Source organism: Xiphophorus hellerii, chromosome 15 (assembly GCF_003331165.1).
Source record: "Xiphophorus hellerii strain 12219 chromosome 15, Xiphophorus_hellerii-4.1, whole genome shotgun sequence".
In the NCBI taxonomy this organism is placed as follows: Eukaryota; Metazoa; Chordata; class Actinopteri; order Cyprinodontiformes; family Poeciliidae; genus Xiphophorus; species Xiphophorus hellerii.
In genome coordinates, this window is record NC_045686.1 from 1,526,809 (window position 1) to 1,547,152 (window position 20,344).

At 36.4% G+C, this 20,344-nt stretch overlaps 2 protein-coding genes and 6 non-coding genes across 10 annotated transcripts; 4 read left to right on the top strand and 4 right to left on the bottom strand.

The window, feature by feature from the left end:
• The first annotated feature begins 141 nt into the window (after positions 1-141).
• On the top strand, positions 142-214 carry trnaa-agc (transfer RNA alanine (anticodon AGC)). The gene has a single exon. It is a non-coding gene; the product is annotated as a tRNA-Ala (tRNA).
• Positions 215-603: 389 nt separating this feature from the next.
• trnaa-agc (transfer RNA alanine (anticodon AGC)) lies at positions 604-676 on the top strand. The gene has a single exon. It is a non-coding gene; the product is annotated as a tRNA-Ala (tRNA).
• A 294-nt stretch (positions 677-970) lies between these two features.
• On the top strand, positions 971-1,043 carry trnaa-agc (transfer RNA alanine (anticodon AGC)). The gene has a single exon. It is a non-coding gene; the product is annotated as a tRNA-Ala (tRNA).
• Positions 1,044-1,470: 427 nt separating this feature from the next.
• Positions 1,471-1,543, bottom strand: trnaa-agc (transfer RNA alanine (anticodon AGC)). Its single transcript has one exon. It is a non-coding gene; the product is annotated as a tRNA-Ala (tRNA).
• A 391-nt stretch (positions 1,544-1,934) lies between these two features.
• On the bottom strand, positions 1,935-2,007 carry trnaa-agc (transfer RNA alanine (anticodon AGC)). The gene has a single exon. It is a non-coding gene; the product is annotated as a tRNA-Ala (tRNA).
• Positions 2,008-2,499: 492 nt separating this feature from the next.
• On the bottom strand, positions 2,500-2,572 carry trnaa-agc (transfer RNA alanine (anticodon AGC)). Its single transcript has one exon. It is a non-coding gene; the product is annotated as a tRNA-Ala (tRNA).
• A 1,384-nt stretch (positions 2,573-3,956) lies between these two features.
• On the bottom strand, positions 3,957-7,304 carry ccdc25 (coiled-coil domain containing 25). The gene is made up of 9 exons (XM_032584437.1): positions 7,137-7,304; positions 6,915-6,962; positions 6,800-6,839; positions 6,173-6,224; positions 5,956-6,031; positions 5,777-5,880; positions 5,490-5,692; positions 4,471-4,516; positions 3,957-4,350 (listed from the first exon to the last, which is right to left on the bottom strand). The coding sequence occupies exons 1-9, from the start codon at positions 7,159-7,161 to the stop codon at positions 4,321-4,323; spliced, it is 624 nt and encodes a 207-aa protein (XP_032440328.1). The 5' UTR covers positions 7,162-7,304; the 3' UTR covers positions 3,957-4,320.
• A 75-nt stretch (positions 7,305-7,379) lies between these two features.
• esco2 (establishment of sister chromatid cohesion N-acetyltransferase 2) lies at positions 7,380-20,248 on the top strand. Of its 3 annotated transcripts, none has more exons than XM_032586126.1 (15): positions 7,380-7,463; positions 10,005-10,067; positions 10,917-11,044; positions 11,120-11,435; positions 11,837-12,143; positions 12,975-13,084; positions 13,781-13,886; positions 13,984-14,062; positions 14,187-14,229; positions 15,149-15,293; positions 16,008-16,139; positions 18,001-18,090; positions 18,163-18,306; positions 18,907-19,091; positions 19,726-20,248. In XM_032586126.1, exons 2-15 carry the CDS (start codon positions 10,018-10,020, stop codon positions 19,856-19,858), a joined length of 1,968 nt encoding a protein of 655 aa, XP_032442017.1. In that variant the 5' UTR covers positions 7,380-7,463; positions 10,005-10,017; the 3' UTR covers positions 19,859-20,248. The 3 variants fall into 3 exon arrangements, with proteins under 3 accessions (XP_032442017.1, XP_032442016.1, XP_032442018.1); XM_032586125.1 differs by lacking the exon at positions 7,380-7,463 and adding an exon at positions 7,947-8,083; XM_032586127.1 differs by lacking the exon at positions 7,380-7,463 and adding an exon at positions 7,947-8,083 and having other exon boundaries at positions 11,840-12,143.
• Positions 20,249-20,344: the final 96 nt, after the last annotated feature.

Below are 20,344 nucleotides of genomic sequence, written 5' to 3' on the forward strand. Positions count from 1 at the left end.
GAAGAGCTTGGATCATTACGTCGGTAAATTTATCAAAGTAGTATTCTACACTCGACAGTAATCCCAACAAAACATGAACTCAACACACTCGTCATACGTATGACGGAAACAATGAACATCAGTATTTCTGCAGCGCATCATGGGGGATTAGCTCAAATGGTAGAGCGCTCGCTTAGCATGCGAGAGGTAGCGGGATCGATGCCCGCATCCTCCAAGCTTTTTAACTTATAGGTTTTTGCTTGTCGAGGTTCAACTGGAGTTATGGGCTTTTTTGTTTTTAATTTTCCATTCGATTGCATTTAGATTGTTATTCATTGTTTTGTTAAATTCAGACCCGTTAAAAATCACTTAACCGCTGGCTTTCCTGTGGAACCTAACGTCAGTCACATTCCCACATTGGTAGGGAGAATACGAAGCTTCCAGAGAACAACACAGGTTGGTCATAAATACTCAGTGACTAATTTCTTTGACTTTTTACGATTGAAAATGTGTCAAAGTAGTACTCTATACTCGACAGTAATCCCAACAAAACAACATGAAATCAATAAACGGGTCATGGTTATGACAGAAAAATCTGACATCTGTGTATCCGCAGTGCATCATGGGGGATTAGCTCAAATGGTAGAGCGCTCGCTTAGCATGCGAGAGGTAGCGGGATCGATGCCCGCATCCTCCAAGTTTTTAAACTTATGATAGGTTTTTTGCTTGTCTAGGTTCAACTGAAGTTATGGGCTTTTTGTTTTTAATTTCCCATTCAACAGCATTTAGATTGTTATTCGTTGTTTTGTTAAATTCGGACCTGTTAAAAATCACTTAACAGCTAACTAATTTCTTTGACCTTTTATGACTGAAAATGTATCAAAGCAGTATTCTACACTCGACAGTAATCCCAACAAAACAACATGAAATCAATAAACACGTCATGGTATGACGGGAAAAAACTGACATCAGTGTTCTTTCCGAGCATCAAGGGGGATTAGCTCAAATGGTAGAGCGCTCGCTTAGCATGCGAGAGGTAGCGGGATCGATGCCCGCATCCTCCAAGTTTTTTAATTTATTATGGGGGATTAGCTGAAATGGTAGATCGCTCGCTGGGAGAAGAACATAGAGAACATTTGTCTGTGCTAAATACTCAGTGACTAATTTCTTGGAATTTTCAGTAATTAAAATTAGTCAAAGTAGTGGCACTACTCTACACTCGTTAGTAATTCCTTCAAATCAACATAAACTCGTCGATACACGCGTCATGAGTCTGACGGAAACAACTAACATCAGTGTTTCCGCAGAGCATTATGGGGGATTAGCTCAAACAGTAGAGCGCCCGCTTAGCATAGTAGCGGGATCGTCTAATCTTATGTTTTTCACTCGTATTACCTTTAATATTCTGTTGTGCATTGTTTGATTACAGGTAAAGCGCATAACTTAAGTTGAACCTAGGCAAGCAAATAACACATCATAAGTTAAAAAGCTTGGAGGATGCGGGCATCGATCCCGCTACCTCTCGCATGCTAAGCGAGCGCTCTACCATTTGAGCTAATCCCCCGTGATGCCCGACGAGAACACTGATGTCAGTTTTTTCCGTCATACCATGACGTGTTTATTGATTTCATGTTGTTTTGTAGGGATTAGTGTCAAGTGTAGAGTGCTACTTTGATACATTTTCAATGATAAGAAGTCAAAGAAATTAGTCACTGAGTATTTATGACCAACCTATGTTGTTCTCTGGAAGCTTCGTATTCTCCCTATCAATGTGGGAATGTGATTGACGTTAGGTTCCACAGGAAAGCCAGCGGTTAAGTGATTTTTAACAGGCCCGAATTTAACAAAACAACGAATAACAATCTAAATGCAGTTGAATGGGAAATTAAAAACAAAAAGCCCATAACTTCAGTTGAACCTAGACAAGCAAAAAACCTATCAAAAGTTAAAAAGCTTGGAGGATGCGGGCATCGATCCCGCTACCTCTCGCATGCTAAGCGAGCGCTCTACCATTTGAGCTAATCCCCCATGATGCACTGCGGATACACTGATGTCAGATTTTTCTGTCATAACCATGACCCGGTTATTGATTTCATGTTGTTTTGTTGGGATTACTGTCGAGTGTAAATACTACTTTGATACATTTTCAGTCATAAAAGAAATTAGTTAGCTGTTAAGTGATTTTTAACAGGTCTGAATTTAACAAAACATTGAATAAAAATCTAAATGCAGTTGAATGGAAAATTAAAAACAAAAAAACCCATAACTTCAGTTGAACCTAGGGAAGCAAAAAACCTATCATAAGTTTAAAAACTTGGAGGATGCGGGCATCGATCCCTTACCACCGACAAATGTTATGTTGTTCTCCCTACCAATGTGGGAATGTGATTGACGTTAGGTTCCACAACAAAACTACACAGCTATCTGTTAAGTATTTTTTTAACACTTCCGGATTAAAGAAACCGAGTAACAATCTAAATGCAGCTGAACGGAATTTTAAAAAACAAAAACCCGAAAAACTGGAGGATGCGGGCATCGATCCCGCTACCTCTCGCATGCTAAGCGAGCGCTCTACCATTTGAGCTAATCCCCCACAATGAACAACGGAAACACTGATGTTAGTTGTTTCCGTCAGACTCATGACGTGTGTCTCGACGAGTTTATGTTGATTTGAAGAAATTACTGACGAGTGTAAAGTAGTGCCACTACTTTGACTAATTTTAATTAATGAAAAGTGCAAGAAATTAGTCACTGAGTATTTAGCACTGACAAATGTTCTCTATGTTCTTCTCCCTACCAACGTGGGAATGTGATTGACGTTAGGTTCCACAGCAAAACTACACAACTAGCTGTAAAGTATTTTTTTTAACAATTCCGGATAAAAAAAACAACGAATACCAATCTAAATTCAGTTAAACGGAAACATAAAGATAAAAAAACCCCGAAAAGCTGGAGAATGCGGGCATCGATCCCGCTACCTCTCGCATGTTAACGCTACAGCATTCCAATGTTAGAGCAAAGTAAGCCCCTACCAGCCAGTCGGTGCGCACGTCATTTCCAGGTGGTCCAATCACATCGCGCGCTGGTGGCTTACTTTTGAACAATCTAGGATCATTTCATCGGTGACTCTTTGGAGTCTTTGGAATCCTATATATATTTTACTTTGCAATGGCTCAGTGTGTGTCAGATTCCAGGTTTATCTAGTTGAAGTTAGCGTAACATTTTTATTGCGAGAACTAGAATGACAATAATTCTATGAATCACCGCAAATGGGGGCTTCATATTTGATTTAGTCTATCCCCGGCAAAAAAAGAAGGAAAAATGCTAAATGTACTTTGTGTTGTAACACGATTACACCAATATGTGTTGTTTAGTGTCATCAATAAATGTGTTACATTTTTGAATGTCGAAAACGATGGACTTTTTATCCGCCTCTATGGGTTATGGGCCTGCTGTCCTGCTGTCAAAACGGCTTGGGCAGCATGATCCTAAAAATTATAATATCCTACATTATTTCATAATGAATACTACTGCTATGTGGTATTGCTTCAGAGCAGCAGTGAATAGTTTATGTTGCTTATGCTCACCTGTGAGTCCTTTGAATGCTGAGTGAAAAAGTGACATAAATCCAGTGTGACGATTCTGTTATTAATTAAAACAATATTCATACTTAATTTTTAATACCTATTTATGCTTTTTCCCTGTCAGATCATGCATGCACATCTAGCTCTCTGTAAAACCCCCCAGGGTCGACTCCTGATGGGGCCAACTGAGGAGGCAAACAGGAGTGAAGGTGCTGTGCAGGGAGGGCCTGGCGTAAGGAGGAGGTTCTGGCTAAGCCAGCGATCTACCATTTGAGCTGATGGACAGATGGTTTTCATTTGGAGAGATAAATTAGTCCATCAGTAAATCTTTTGCTTCAGAATAAATTTTTTTGACTAACAGAATACTCTACAATGAAATGACTAAGCAATACCTTTTCAATTTATACAACGAATTCTGTTTATTAAAATCTGACATGCAGACAAAATTGGCATATTGAGAAAGGAAGCAAGAGCAGCTTCAACAAAATGCTGTAGGAGTGAGTGACTGAAACCAAAGACGCCATCATTAGTATAGCTGTAAAAACTGAATCTGCTGTCTGGGTTTTCTCCGCCCCAGACGACTCCCGTCTTCCTTTAAGTCTGAAAACGGCTCCTGAGTCGTGAGAACTGAGTCATTTCTGCTCCGAGTGTTCTAATGCAGAATGAACTTGTTTATTTTTTTATTTTTGTTCATTCAAAGTCTGTAAAGCGAAGGCAGCAGGGGAGCTTCCCGAGCTTCCCGACGTATTTTCAGGCGTCACATGAAGTCGTCCGAGTCATAGCCATCCTGCAGAGAAGTAAAAAATACATATTCTGTAGGCATAAAATAGTTTTCTAACTGGAATATCTTCTGCTTTACAGCAAAAGTTTTTTATTGGGAAGAATTTCAGTCATTTTCAATTCTTACCTCGTTAGTTTTCATGTTTTCACTCTTCATCAGTGATGTGTAATTCCTGGAAAATAAAAACCAAAGTTTAATTTATAATGATTAATCGGATTAATCAATTATTGAAAAAATTGTCAACTAATTTAGTGATTGATTAATTACTAACTGGATTATACAGACTCAAAAAATGTGAATTACTGAAAGAATAATATACTCAGAGCAGTAAAACTTTAAAAACTGTACAGAAAACATACATTTTGCATAATCAAATGTACACAAACGTAATCCTATATAATAGCGTTTTAGGAAATAAATGTTCATTCTCTTATTTAAAAGAAGATTTGTATTATTTGTTTATTTGCATCTTTTAATGTATTTCTAATACGGTATGAAAAAAGCCATGAATAAAAAAAAAACAACTTTTTTTTTTACCAGATCAATTGACAGAATAATTGATTGATTAATCAATTACTAAAATAATCATTAGCTGCAACTTTAGATTGAACAGTGGATTTTATTTGGAGTGGAATGGAAATGCACAGCAAACTTCAGATATTTGTCTGTAAAAAAAAATTAAAACCATTATTTCACTGTTAAAACACAAAATCTTACAAAGTAATTTTGGTCTAGTTTCTACTGCAAATATCTTAGTAAACCTGAAATAAAACCAAACTAGCTTACAAGTAACTTTTCAGCAAGAAATAAGAGCTTGTTTTAGGTAAATGATTCCTTAATAGAGATGAAAAAGCTCTAGTTCCATTCACCGATTATTTCACTTGTAACACAATATTTTTCCATGTTATAAGTGAAAAAAATCTGCTAGTTCTTCTTCATCTGTATTAAGGAATTACTGGCTTAAAACAAGTTTCTATATCTTGCTGAGAAGTTACTTATGAGTTAGTTTCGTCTTATTTTAACTGTATTAGAATTAGAAACTACGTTAAAAATACTTGCAATTTTTTTTTTGTGTTCCTTCAAAGTCACATTTATGCACCACTCTATATATAGGTTACAACAACAAAAGAAATACTTTGGCCCACCTGAGCTCTTCCATTTCTTTTTTCTTCTTCTGCTCTTCTTTCTCCCTCCTTTTCTGCTCCTGGAGTTGAGCTTTCTTCTCATTTCTCTCTTCTTGATCCCTCGCTTCCTTCTCTGCTGCCAGATCCGGAAAGCGCTCTTCTTTTGTCTTCTCCAGACGATTTACGATTTCATTGATCTTCTTCTCCACAGCAACAATCTTCACCTGCAAGAAACATCAAGCTGTTGGTAACAGGAAGTACAGACAGACTTTAACTTCGACTTTCAAAGAAATATTTAGACAACTGACCTCTTTCTGTTTGTGAAAGCCGATTTGTCCAACATCCATGTCTCCTGTTTTCTTCAGGTTGGCCCACGCCGTGTAAACCACGTTGATGTTGTTCATCTTACAGCCTGAAGGTGATAAACACAATCATCCTTCATATGTCAGACACAGACAATGCATTTACTGTAAAACTGCAGGATTACCCTGGATGCTGTTGTTCTTCACCAGCTGTGCGCAGTCTACCAGCACCTCTGGAGGAATATCATGTATGGTTTTACCCTAGAAATGAGACAAAACACATCAACCAACCCAAAGCAAATAACTAATCCCAGTTTCAAACTGAAAGTACGAGCAAAAGCAACATTTTAATGAGAAAAATGAGGTTAAATTGGTTGCAGGTTTCCTCAGGTGACTCTTTACCTTCGGCATTCTTAGATAAACATGAGCTGAAGAGAGTTTGTCAACGTGAAACCTGCATTTGGGGGGGAAAAAAGAAAAGTTATTGTGAAATGTTTTTACAGATTAAACATAAAAGATAATGGATAACATACTGCACCTAAAGTGCTGAAACTAAATATAAATCATTTAATAAAAATTTAATCAGTGATTTGACTTTTTTCATTCCATTTACTTTACATAAAGCTCAAAAAACATAGAATTGTATTTCTTGCTTTCTGTTCAAAGATGGATAGAGGCAACATTATTTAAATCCCTCATTTCCTTTTTTATTACCATAAAAAGAAGATTTTGTAGAATTTTCCTGAAAAAAGTCAAATTTAAGTTTTCTTTATTTACATTTACATTTGTTTTTCACTTTCAGTGACTTTGAAAAATGTAAAAAAAAAAATTAAGTGTTTTATCACATGTATTTTGTTTAACAATTTTGCAGAAGACCATCTGTCAACATAAATTTTAAAGTAGTGCTTCAGATTCTTAATTGTATTTTACTAGGATGATATGAGTTACGAAAAAAGTAATAATTTCTCTTTGGGATAAAACTGATTTTAAGAGACTAAACTCAAAAGGAAACAAATATTAAAGACTTACCAGATGTCTTCGGGCCAACCATATTTAATGAGATCCTCATCTGCAGAAAGAAAAGGCTCAAGTTAAAGATAAAAAGAAGCAATTTAAGCATAAAGATGTGAGAATTCAAGCTTACTTTCATATTTATCTTTTCCCATGTAGATCGTGAATGGAGGGTCCACCACTATATGAAAAAAAACAACAATAAAAAATATGACAGCTGATTGAGTGAAATAGAAATAACCGAACAAATGCATAAAGAACAAAAAACAATGTAAAAACAATTAATAAATTACTGATGTACGAAGCTAATCGGGATACAAACTAACAGCGCTGATGATGATGAAGCTGCACTTACCGGCACTTGTGAAGTAAAGCACCATTTTAAAACATACAGATAATATATTAATATGACAAACTTAGTTGGTGAATTAACTACAAATAAAGGGGAAAACTTGTGAGTTCACTGTTCGTTGCTAGTGTCACTTTACTCATGTACGGACTGACCCGGAAGTTGTTAGTGGTTGGTTTAAAGTTGCAATGCAACGGCAGGAAGCAAGCACGGTTTACTCTTTCAAAATAAAGTTTTTTCCAATAAAAACTGAAATCTTGAAATAGCCTGGATTTCTCTTTGTGTTTAGAAAGCTCGAGAGCAAAAGTTCAGGACGTTTCATCGTGATCTTAGGTAAGTTTTTCCTATTAATTTGACAGCCAAAAATATTTAAAAAACTCTTTAATCGACTCAAAATGAGAGGAATATTTGTAGAAACAGCTATCAGCGACAAGCTAGTAGCTTATATTTATGTAAAAAGCTTGTAGCATGGTCTAGCATTACTTTATATATCCTAATAAGTGCTTTTACTTTTTCGCTTAATGTACTTTAGACAACCATTTGCTTCTTTATGTGCTTTATAAATAAATTAGGTTCAATATTTTTAGCTTTGCCAGCCTATTCAATCCGTTGATTTAAATGCCTTTTGTCAGCCCGGATTGCTATTTATTAGTTTAATCTGACCAGAATCCTAAAAAAAAAATATTGATACTGCTCAGTATTTGGGTTTATATTCAGATTTTAGCTGAAAAATCTTTATTTTGAAGGGCATTCTCCAAGTTTTTCACTGACGTAGTGTTTCCGGTTCCGTTGTTGCGCAACTATTTTTAGGCTGGCGCGCGCTCTTCAAAAACACACAGGAGAAGCGCGCGAGGACGGAGCAGCTGAAGCGCCAGTTTCGTAGATTTTCTTATTTTTTCGCTGCCTTAATTTCGACATTTATCATTTTATGTAGGCTAGAAGAAGCCTGTTCGGTAAGACGAATTAAGCGTTTTATCTTGTGTGAACTGTAATTGTTTGTAGGTTTGATTCTGTCTTTAAAATTGCATGTTTAATGATCAAAGTCAATAACAGTCGAAGCTAGTATGCTTTTAATGCTAAAATATGGTTTCTGTTCCTGGAAATACGAGAACAGACGGTTACATTTGGCTGTAAAAGAATGACCAAGGCAGTAGACTGATTTATTGTTTCATACGCTAATCATCCCGCCAAACGCGCGTTTACTTTCGTCGTCTGCTGCTAACACTAGAATAGCTTGAGTTAGTCCACTTTGACGTATACCTATTTCGGCTTCGATAGTCCAACTGGCCTGAAGGATTTTATCTAGCAGGTGCTTTTGTTCAGTAAATAGGGCCATTACCTTATCAGTACCCTGGTAATGGCCTCAACGCATCTCACAGTTGCACAATTGTTCCTTAGACTTCGACTTCGACTGACTTTGTTGTCATTTTCAACAGTATAAAATATGAATATAAATCTAAATATAAAATATAAAGTGCAGGACTGACAGTAAAATAGAAGTTATTTAGCTCTGTACATGTGCAAGGTATAAAGTGGAGACCAGTTTTTGAGTGCAGTCCAGTTAAGAGTTCAGCAGTCTGATGGCAAGTGGGAAAAAGCTGTTTCGGAACCAGGTGGACCTGCACCGGATGCTGCAGAACCTCTTTCCAGAGGGCAGCAGGGAGAACAGTCCATGGTGGGGGTGTGAGGGGTCACTGATGATGTTTCAGCCTCAGGACACGCATCCTGCATCGATGGTTGACCTGACACTTCGCCCTTTTGCCTGAGCTGGGTGTGGAAGGTTGTTGCCGAAGCAGTTTCTCCTTGTGTGCCTTCTTCTCACTCACATGAGAGTTACCCAACTCTTTTGCAAGCTCAACCAGGAAGTCCACCCGTCTCTCCTGCACCCCAATGCATGCCTGATAAAGCACATGTGCATTCAGTGCTGCCATGTCAATCATGTTTGCCAGGTTTGCTGACCAGCTGTCACATAGTGATGGAACCTTGGTCACCCCCCGCAAGATTATGACTGAAATAAATGCCATTAGTTCTTGTGAACTAAATAGGTGAAGCAGTCACCTATTTATCCTCCACAGCACAAAAGGCTGCATGCAAATTTGCATGTGCAAAGTCTCCCAGATTTCTTTTGCTTACACTTTTTGCATGATTTTTTTGAGGTGGATCAACACAATTAATTTGGTTAGTTTATTTCTAAACTGTCATTTTAAACCCTCTTAGCTTTATTTCAAAGAGAAACATTACTAATTTCTTTTAGAAAAACCTTTGCATATTTTTTGAAACAGATTGTATGTTTTGCAAACTCTATGTACATTTGGCAAAATGACCTGGATAATGCAGCACAACATCATGGATCAGCTGCAAAAGGTCACATCTCTCCAAAAACACTTCATGTATGCTTCAAAACTAAACTGAAGAGCATTACCTACAGGAGACCTGATCTCCTGCAGGTATCATAGATACCCACCCCCAACATGGACTATTCACACTCCTACCTTCTGGCCTGGTCAACGACCACATTTACAATTGAAGAAGGGATGCTAATTTGAGCCATCAGAGTCGTCAGGGTGGACTCCGGCCTTTTGGCCCTGTTGAGCCGATATGGGAAGGACTCGAAAACTGAGCTATCCTAGTTAAATCAGCCTCAAGCTAATAATAAGCTATGTTAACCTAATATACAGGAAGAGGGATATAAAGCTGCTTTTCTTTATTCGATCCTACTTATAATTCATAAGGGGATGCTTGTTCAACCTGTCTCTGACACTAATATTCCTGTTTGTTATTTTCTAAAACAAACTATGAGTTAAGTTTAGCAGATTTTTGTTTGCGGAGAGGATTATTCTTGTAAAAACCTCAATCTCCTGTCGTTTTGTGCAGGTAAACTTTGAACATGATAACTTCAACCAGGAAGCGAAGGCTGTCCTCCATGGACTCTGAAAGGTAAGGTGTACACACCTCATGATTATCCTTTAAATTGTTGTCGAAACAGAGTTTATGTGGGTTCTGAAAACCCCCGAAAATTTCAATTAAGTGTTTTCTAGGTCTGGAAAGTGTTTGATTTCTGTATCAAGTCCTTGAAACTTCACAGTTTTGTAACACAGTGCAATCAGATGTTTAATAGTAACCTAAATTATTTGCAGTTGAAATTAGATGTTTTCATCCACCTAATAAAAAGACAGACTTTTTTTTCTCACTGTCTGAAGTTAAATCAGACTAAACCTTTCTTGTTTCAGGTCAGTTACAATTATCAAAATTATTTCTGAAGTTAGCAAAACATTTTTTAGATTGTTTTTGTGACTTTCTTTGTATACTTTGTTTAAACATTTAATTTGAGTCTTAACACAATTAGCTTGGATTGTTTCTTTGTAACGAATATCTGTTACTCCTAATGGCTCAAAAACTTATTGATCTGTGAAATAAAGGTTGTCTTATGTTTAATACATTTTTGAAATTGTAGGATTTTTTTTGTTAAATTTGTGATTTGTTCCATGTTTAGGGTTTGTGTGAGAATTTTTAAAACATAAAATGTTTTTGTTTACCTTGTCCTTGCTGCAGAATGCTAATGCAAGACATTATTGATAAGAGTAATAATCTATATAATAATAAACTGAAACTGTCTTCTGTAGTTAGTTTGTTTTGTTTTTATCCCAAGTTTGAGAACTTGCCTTGAAAATGTTTGGATTTTGGATGTTTTTAAATGGACGAACTCTGAAAAATTTTATTTTCAGTTTTATGTTGAGTGTTTAGACTATTGTTTTTTTCTAATCTGACGTTTTATTCAAACATCAGCCACCCAACCAAGGAGGGCATGAAGGAGAAAATGTCTCCGGTGAAGAGGAGAAAGCAGCCAACAGAGCGGCTGCTTTCACCAACCGGGTCGCAGGATGGCGGACAGGAGTCGCCACGTAAGCCAGCAGGTACAACACACCTGATACATTTCTTTTTTGCCCTAAAGGTTTTGCTTAATCTTCTTTTTTGACTCCTTTCTGTAGGCTGTCCGCGCAGATCGTTCCGTAATTCCCCAGCGAAGCCTTCGGTGGTGACGAGTTCCTTCTACGGCAAGCAGAAGAGCGTTTATCTCACCCCGCTTGAGAGGAAGGCAGTGAAGGAATCTCTTCCTTCCCGTCTGTCTGCCTTGCCTTCTCCTCCTCAAGCTGCCAAGAAAACAGACGAGAAAATGAAGAAAGCTGCAAAAAGAGGCAACAAACCCAGAAAATCATCAGTGGGATCCAATAAGAGAGCGAAGAAGGAAACCAGAAGTTCTCAATCACCTGTAAAGAAAATTCAGCTGACCAGATGCAACACAAGGTTTGTTTCTGATTTTTAAATCAACGATTCGCATAACAAATTAAAATGAGCTCAGTAACTTCCATTTGCATGATTTATCTATTTTCTCTTTTCTCTCTTTCTGAAAACTGGATAATAAAAGTCTTCAGTCTGCTGCTTTGGTCTCAACTTGCTCTCTTTTTTTTGAAGAATTTAATTTATAGAGACTTCACAATTAATTTTATTAGTTGTTTCTGTTTTATTTATTTATTTAGAATATTTAAAACTTCTTCCAGGTCCAGTGTGAAAAGTTTATTAGAATTTAAAGTTCATTGAGCTGTGAGAATCTGTTCTTGTATTATATTATTTGAAAATGGTCTCAAAGCAACTATTTTATTGTTAATCACAATAACATATTAACCTTTAACTATTGTTTTATTTAGCAGTGCTGCAGCTAATCCGACATCCAGCAGCAGCAGCAGCGTACCTCCAAACAACAAACCGGCAGAGGCGAAGAAGGCGATCACCATTTCTTTTGGCAGCCTGAAACCGAAGCCGAAGATCTTTGTCGGAGCCGCTTTCTTTGGTACAGGAAAGAAGCCGACGTCCATGTACAAAAAGTCAGCTCCAAGGTCGTCGACCAGGCCCGCTCCAGTCCAAACTAAGAGCCGCCCTGAACCGCAGCAGAACAAGGAGATGCCAATGCAGCAGGATGAAAAGGTCGTCCAACAACAGCAAGAACCAGAAAAGGTTTGTGCATCACTTCTGCAGATGACTCTTCACACCTGCTGTCCTGTTTGTTGATTTAAAACAGATTATTATTATTATTATTGGTGGCTTTACCAGACATCTGGCTTTTTAAAACTACAATAAAAGAGATTAGTGTGTGGTTTAGTGTTTTTTTCTGGATGTATTGTGATTAAACCACCAACTAAGGTTATTATTTAAGACTTTAGTATTAGGGCAGAAAATGATTAATTGATAATTGAAATGTCAATTAATTTAGTCATCAATTGATCGCTAACTGGAGTATACAACTTCAAATGACAATTTACTGAAAGAAAAACATTTATTTCAGTAATTCAGCCAGAATTGTACAAAAAAAATCTACATATATTTTTAAGACAAAAATCTTTGCCTGTAAATATGTTCTTAAGTTTGAACTTCACAGAGTTTATTTTTTATTAAAAAAAAAAAAATCTGCCACTTTGCACCTTTTGCTACCCAATTATTAATCGGTTAATAAACTCAACAGATCAGGCTTATGTTGAGTTTTTCGCATGTTTAGAAGTATTTTTTTTAGCTGCAAATCGTCAAGTTTTCACTAAAAGAATGCCATGTTGCATTTTAGGCAATAAAATGCTTGTCTTATTTATAAAAGGTATCAAACATTTTTCTTATTTGCATCTTTTAATGTATTTCTAATATTGTATAAAAAGGCTCAAGTGGTTAAATGAAATCTGCAGGATGTGCCTTTTTTATTATCCGTTAGCTGCAGCCCTGATTGATGTACAACATTACAGGAAATGAAACGATTTAATGTGAGATATTGGGGGTTTATTTTTGTTTTGTTCTGTACAGCAAATAAATGTGGAGGAGAACCAAGACAGAACCAAGCAGAGGACAAAGTTTGATCCAACTGACTGGATTGACGTCGTCGATGAGGAGGAAAAAACTCCCCGTCCATCAAGGTAGGAGGCCAGAACTATTTATAAAACTAATGTAAATATTTTTATATTTCAATTCTTACAAAAATGTGTTTTTAATCTTGAGCTTAAAGAGTTTTAAGCCTGTGAAGTTTCAATATTCTGTGTTTTAAATGCTTCCTCAATAGTACTTAAAAGTGTAACATTTAATTTGTGAAATTTTTCAGATTGAGAAAAGAAATGTAATATTAAATTTTTTCCCAACCTTTCCCCCCATTCTCACTTTTTAAAAAGCAAAAATCTAATAATGATGCAGCGACTATATTATTTCATATCATCACCTTCCAAAAAAAAAAAGGCCTAAGTCATTCTTTGTCAAAAGTTTATTTTTCTTTTATTCTTTTTATGAAACTTTTGGTGATTTATTTCACTTTTGGCAAAATTTTACCTGCTGTTTTCCAAACAAATCAGCTGTAAAATTCTCAGGTTTCATTCTTACTACCTGTTTTATATGCCCAATTACGTCCGTCTACGAAACATCTACATCTTATATGTGTGAAATATTAAACTAAAGAGTGGCTGACAACGAAGAAAGTTCTGGTTCTGATGAGATTTGAACCAGGATTTGGATATTTTACAAAAAATTAAGAGCTTTGAAATAAAAACATGGCATTTCTGTGTGTGTTCAGATCTTAAAAAGTGCTGTATGAAATGAGTCAGCTGTAAAGTTTTCTCCCTCAGTTCCCCCAAATTGTTGGTGGAAACTCATGGAATTACAAAACGGCTGAAGATTGTTCTTTCCAGAACTCCAAGTCCAAAATCTGCAACATCGTCCATCAGCAGTCTGGTAGGCGCATCACAAGTTCTCTGGATTATTGTGAATTAAATTGGCTTTACATTTTGTAAGTATTTTAACTTTAAATAAATTTTTTTTACTTTTCCAGGATGACTTGATGGCAGATGGAGGCTCTGAGCCGACCTTTGACCAAGGCGACATAAACCCCACCAAAGCGTCCTCCAAAGGTTTGTTCCTACAGTATAAACAGTTTATTAATCCATCTGTGTCAGTCAGAACAACTAATTCTATATTTATACATTGTTCTTCATCTATATTTCCCCATTTCATATCTTTTTCTCCTTTCCACAGCTTCTGGAGCCATGTACCCCATATTTGATTCTTCGTCAAAAAGGTGCGACATTTTAAATATAAGTATTGTTTGATGTAACATGAAATTAATCCAAATATTTTGGGTTTTTCTGTTAAACCAGTTGACTTTCTTAAAACTAGACCAATTCAGATCTCTTTAGCATGTTAGCCGCAACTGTTTAACATGCTAATCTAAATGCTCAGTCAAGTCTTGATTAAACAAGGAAAATGATCAGTAGCTGGGCGGCCATTTTGAGTCCGATAAATTAGTTGCAATATAAAAGATTTTTAATACCTGGTAGAGAAACTGAATCACCCAGAGATGTAAAACCCTGAAACTAGTTTTTGACTAATCATCAGAATAACTTGATGGATCAATCAACTATTGTGGCAATTAATCACATTAAAAAATTGGTAAATTCTGCAGATTTTTTTCAAACCTTATTATACAATATTAGAAATGCATTAAAAGATGCACATAAACAACTTGGACCTTTTTTTTTAAATGGGAAAATAAACATTTTATTTCTTAAAATGCAATAACAAAGCATTCCTTTAGCATATATTTGATCATTTGTAGCAAAGGATGCATCTGCAGTTAAAGAAAATTCTGGTTTGTGAAAAGCACAGCTCCTTCTGCTTGGTTTAACATCAATACAGTGTGACTTATTGATGATTTTTTGGATCAATGATCAATAATTGGAGATAAAAATGTCCTTAATTGGGGATTTTATTTGGAGAATTGGAACCAAGTGTAGCTAATCTGTTCCACTTGAGGAGTTCTGGGCAGAACATATATTCAAAGTTTTTTATATATTTTTTTATCTTAAATTCAAAATGTAAATATTTTTTGTACATTTGACTATTATTTCAATTAATCACGATTAATCGTTCCAGCCCTACAAAGCACGTAAAACTCTCACAGACTCATATATATTTAGAATTTTTACCAATGGTTTCAGGTTGAGTGCAGCTCTGCGTTCCCCGGTGTCCTGCAGCACGCCGTCCGCCTCCTCAGGAGCTTCACTGCAGCCGCCATCATCCGCAGCTAAAGAGCGACAAACTCGCAGGAAGAAGGAGAAGCTGGACAGCGACCAGCTCATCATCGTATGTTTAACTTCTTTTTCTGTTTTTATGTGTCTGAACATTGATTTGGTTCATAATTCACACATAAACCTTTATGTCTCATTCAGGATTAGTGGTAAAAAGGTCAACCAACCACCCCACATTACCTAAATGTAACAAAATAAGTGCTAAATGTTTGTGCATCAAAAATTTGTTTGTTTATTATTTTTAAAAGTTTCCAGAGGTTGTCAGATGTCGACTGTCCTCCCCTCCTGCTTACATTTACAAAATCAAGCAAATTTGGGTTTTGTGAACATTTTGTCTTTGCTGCTTGTGTTTAAAGATATTAATGAAATTTTAGAGGTTAAAAGTTCAGTTGCACCTTCCCCCCAAAATGGCCCAAATCTAACAAAATTGGTGCCACATGTTTGTGCAGTAAAATATTTTATTTGTGCTGCTACCATTTTAAAGAGATGTTAAAAAAATCTCCAGAGGTCATCAGACGTCAACCATCCTCCCATCCTGCTTACGTTTACAAAATTAAACAAATTTGGTGTCAAGCAACTCAGATACGAGATCAGAAGGAGGGTTGGTATTGGGGTTGAAATTTTGTGCAGCAAAAGTTTTCTTTTATGCTACATTTGCTTTGCAGATATTGATGATCTTTGATAGCAGCAAGTTTGACACCCATTTTGTCAGATTTGAAGGCCCTTTACTCGTATAAACCTGACGAGTTTTATGAATCGTTTTCGTCAGGATGCTGGACAGAAGCAGTTTGGAGCAACGACCTGCAGCTCCTGTGGGATGGTTTACAGCGCTGACAATCCAGAGGACAATTTCCAGCATACCCAGTTCCACCAGCGGTTCCTGGACTCCATCAAATACGTGGTGAGATTTCCTTTGTTGTCCTTCTTTACCGACAGGAGAAGCAACTGAGATACAAAAGGGTTAAAAAAAAAAAAGAGTTTAAAATGGGGGTGGGTGACATGAAATTAGTTTTTCACCATTTTTATTGTTATCACAATAGTACTACAAAATATTGTGATTAAGTTTTACTCATTACAGCTTCTTCAGGATGTTTAGCATTCATAAACTCAAATACTGCTCCTGATTAATGTTACCATTTTAAATTAGCTTCTTCAGGACAACACATAAAAAACTTCACACAGTAACTAGTAATATTTTCAAATTTACTGATATTAAACTGGAGAAAACAGAAAAAACTAATGATTTTATTACTAATGGAAACTTATCAAGACAACTAGGCCTGTCACGATAGCAAATTTTGCTGAGTGATTAATTGTCTCAAAAATTATTGCGATAAACGATAATATTGTTTGAAGACCTTTTTACACTGATTTAATGGAAATGACGTAATAATGCATGCGATTTCCTGCCAAAGATAGATACACTTTATTTTCAAAAGAACATTTAACACTGGAGCTGATAAACAAAATAAACAAAACAACCACAAACAAAAATAAAATGGATTCTCAGTCTCCATTAACAAAACACTCACTTGAAAAAAAACCTAAACAACATAAAGTCAAAGTGGAAATAAATACTGCATTCAACCAAAAGAGTGCAGATTATGAAGTCTGTATATTATGTTGCCCTTCAGTAATAATTAGATTTAAATAGAGAAGATGGGCACATCGACTACCTGATGCAATAATTCACACTACATGATTTTTTGCTGCTATTTTTTCCCTTACAACAATCTTAGATCGTTGGTCTTTCTAAGATTGTGTGGTGTGTTACGGTAGATCGTCGTTGCCGCTCCGATCTAAATCAGGGGTTTTCCCCGACTGGGAGCTTAACGCTTCCTGTTGAATGTGACAGGTAGCCAATCAGAAAGCGCGGATTCTCCTCCGCGCTTTCTGAGGGGAAATTACGGAGGGGAATCCCAAACAGCTGACACGGCGCAACCCGAAGTCCAGCGGACATTGGAGATGATATGTGGAAACAACATTAATGTTTATTCAACATGCAAAGAATATAGAAATGACAAGAGGAGGAGTTGGAGCGAAATTGCTACCGCAGTTGATAAACCCGGTAACTTTTCAGCTGTTCTTCGTTAACGTGACGTAAATAGGTTCTAATGATTTTCATTCAGTCAGGACTTTACGCTGACACTAGCCACATGCATTGCAGGTAGATTGTAGTAAAGCATTGATTAATACCTGGTTTTAAAATTAGTTAACTGAACTTGTAGCCATTATTTTGTGCCCATTGTTGGACACCACACAGCAGGACCGAACCTGATCGAACCGTCATACCTAGGATTACTGTCGGCTCATGTGTGGTCTGTCAGGTTTTAAAAATGGGCCGACAATCAGCCGACAGCTCTAAGATCGTATAGTGTGCGCTGGGCTTTACACTAAGGAAATGAGGAAGGGAGGGTCAGTGGAGAGCACCGGAGTTGAGCCTTTTTTTCATTCTGTGTCATCAACAGAAAGAGAAAAAGGCCGGAAGAGATGCCGATAATTAAAATGACGTCGATAGTTTTAATTTATCGTACGATTAATCGATTTATCGTTTATCACAACAGGCCTAAAGACAACTATAAATCAAAATTCTTATAGGAAATTTTCACAATAAAAGAAACTGCAATAAATGCCCACCCCTAGTTTAGAATGTTAATAGTCAATGATTATTTGATTAAATTGAATTTTTTTTTTCACAGATTGATTAATTATGTGGTTTAAGTTTATTTAATCTGAACTTGTGCTTCATTTTTTTTCTCCAGGGTTGGAAGAAGGAGCGGGTGGTGGCCGAGTTCTGGGACGGTAAAATCATCCTGGTTTTACCCGACGATCCAAAATATGCAGTGAAAAAGGTGCAGAACCCTCTCAGCGGAGATGTCTGGTTTGAGTTTAAATGCTTGTGTTTAATACCGATTTTGTTTCAGGCTGAAGAAGTGCGTCGCATAGCGGACAACGAGTTGGGGTTCCAGCAAGTGACTCTAAGCCGACCAACTCAGGCTAAAACCTTCCTGTTCATCAACACAGACAGACTGGTGGTGGGATGCCTGGTGGCTGAACCCATAAGACAGGTAGTTAGTAATTGACTAACTGCATTGACTGCATTTGTCAGAAGTAAAAAGAATCTAAAGGGTTGGAAGGAGGGTAGGTATTGGGGTTGAAAGAGGCGATTTAAAAAAAAAAATATATACTTTTTCTAGAAATTTTTGAGGATAATCTCACAATTTGAATTTTTCTTGCAATCTTTTGAGTTTTTGAACTCAAATGTCCACTTTTCTAAACTCTAAATTTGAGGGATTTTTGTTGCAAATTTACTTTTTAAAAAAAATCTACACCATCGTGTATCGCCCAGCCCTAACAAAACATAAAAATAGTATACCATTTTTCAGAATAGCTTTTATTACAACCAGATATTTTTAATACGTTAGTTTAAAAATATTCATTGCACTGTCAGTGTTACTCTTTGTGAAAATGCTTTACAAATGTATTTTTTTATTACCATTTGAATTTTAAAATTCAAAAGTGATTGATACATTAAAAAGTTGCAGCATAGTCACTTTCAGACTCTTGTTAATATTTCTAGGTAAACACAAGTTCCAGGTGATTTTTAATTAACTTGTTCCTGCTGCTGGTACCAGTGGTTTTATGCCAGTTACCCTGTTTTCTCTCAGGCCTACAGGGTTCTGGAACAGCCAGATCAAAACAAGGACATGACGAAGGACGACTTCATGGATCGCCACAGAGCCTGGTGCTGCTCCACCGTCCCGGAACAAGCGCTGTGTGGCATCAGCCGGATCTGGGTCTTCAGCCTGGCGAGGCGGCAGGCCATCGCAACCCGTATGCTGGACACAGTGAGGTGAGACGTCACTTTTCCCACAGTAAAATTCAAACACTTTCCTAGCATTTTTAAGGTAATATTAAAACTTTTTCAGCAGCTCTTTGGAGTTAAAATAATACAAATTAACAAATGACAGTTTCAATCCACTATTATATAATTGATTACTGTTTTTAATTAACCTTGCCCTGATGTAGAATACTATCATAAGACGGTATTAAAATCTGACTAAGCTTTATGTTTGGAAATGTCTCACACACTGTATTGATCTGGTTGATCTGAAAATAAAAGACAAATTTAACAAACAAATCCACTAATTTCTATTTATTTCTAGGCCTGTTGCAATAAGCAATAAATCAATTAATCTCATGATAAATTAAAATATGGTTCATTACTTTCATCTGCATGATTTATCGTTTTTCTCCTTTCTCTCTCTTTGGATGACTGTCTTAAGTTTCCCTTTTTTTTGCCTCCTTGAGAAATTGTCATTCTCAAAGGACAATTTTGTTTATAGGGACTTAATAATTCATTTTATTTGTTGGATATTTAATGTCTCCCAGTTCCAGAGTTAAATAATCCTTAGAATTGAAAGTTTGGTGATCTTTGAGAATGCGTTTGCATTACTATTATACAAAACACCTCATTTCTTTTCTAGGAGCATATTCATGTTTGGGAGTTACCTGACCAAGGAGGAAATCGCCTTTTCTGATCCGACACCCGACGGGAAGTTGTTTGCCACTAAATACTGCAACACGCCGACCTTCCTTATTTACAACTTCGTCGCATGAAGAGTCTGGAGTTTATCACTCTTTAAAAGATTCTGCTGAATGTTTTTATATGCAAAGCTGTTCTATGTTTAAGGCTTTAGCTTTGTGTGTAAAGAAGTTAATCAGGTAGAGAACTGTGTTTTTTGAAAGTTCAGATTAATTTTATTTATATTCCAGCCTGCTTTACTGAATGTTTTGTTCGTTCATTCAGCTTTCAGGCAATTTCAGTGAGTTCAGCTTACTGACATTTAAGTTTATGAAAAATGTTCAACATAAAATTTCTCTTCTTGGTTTCAGTTGAAAGTATTCTGTGCACTTTGAAGATGAAATGTTTCAGAAATATCGATGCCATCACTGTTCAAGGACATTTCTTTGTACATTTAATAAACTACTTCCTTTTAAAATGCAAAACCAGTTCTTGCCTTTTTCCAAGGCTACGGCCCAAAATGACCATTTTTAAAATGTGTATAAATTTATAGTTAGAAATAGGGATGCAAGTTATTGATT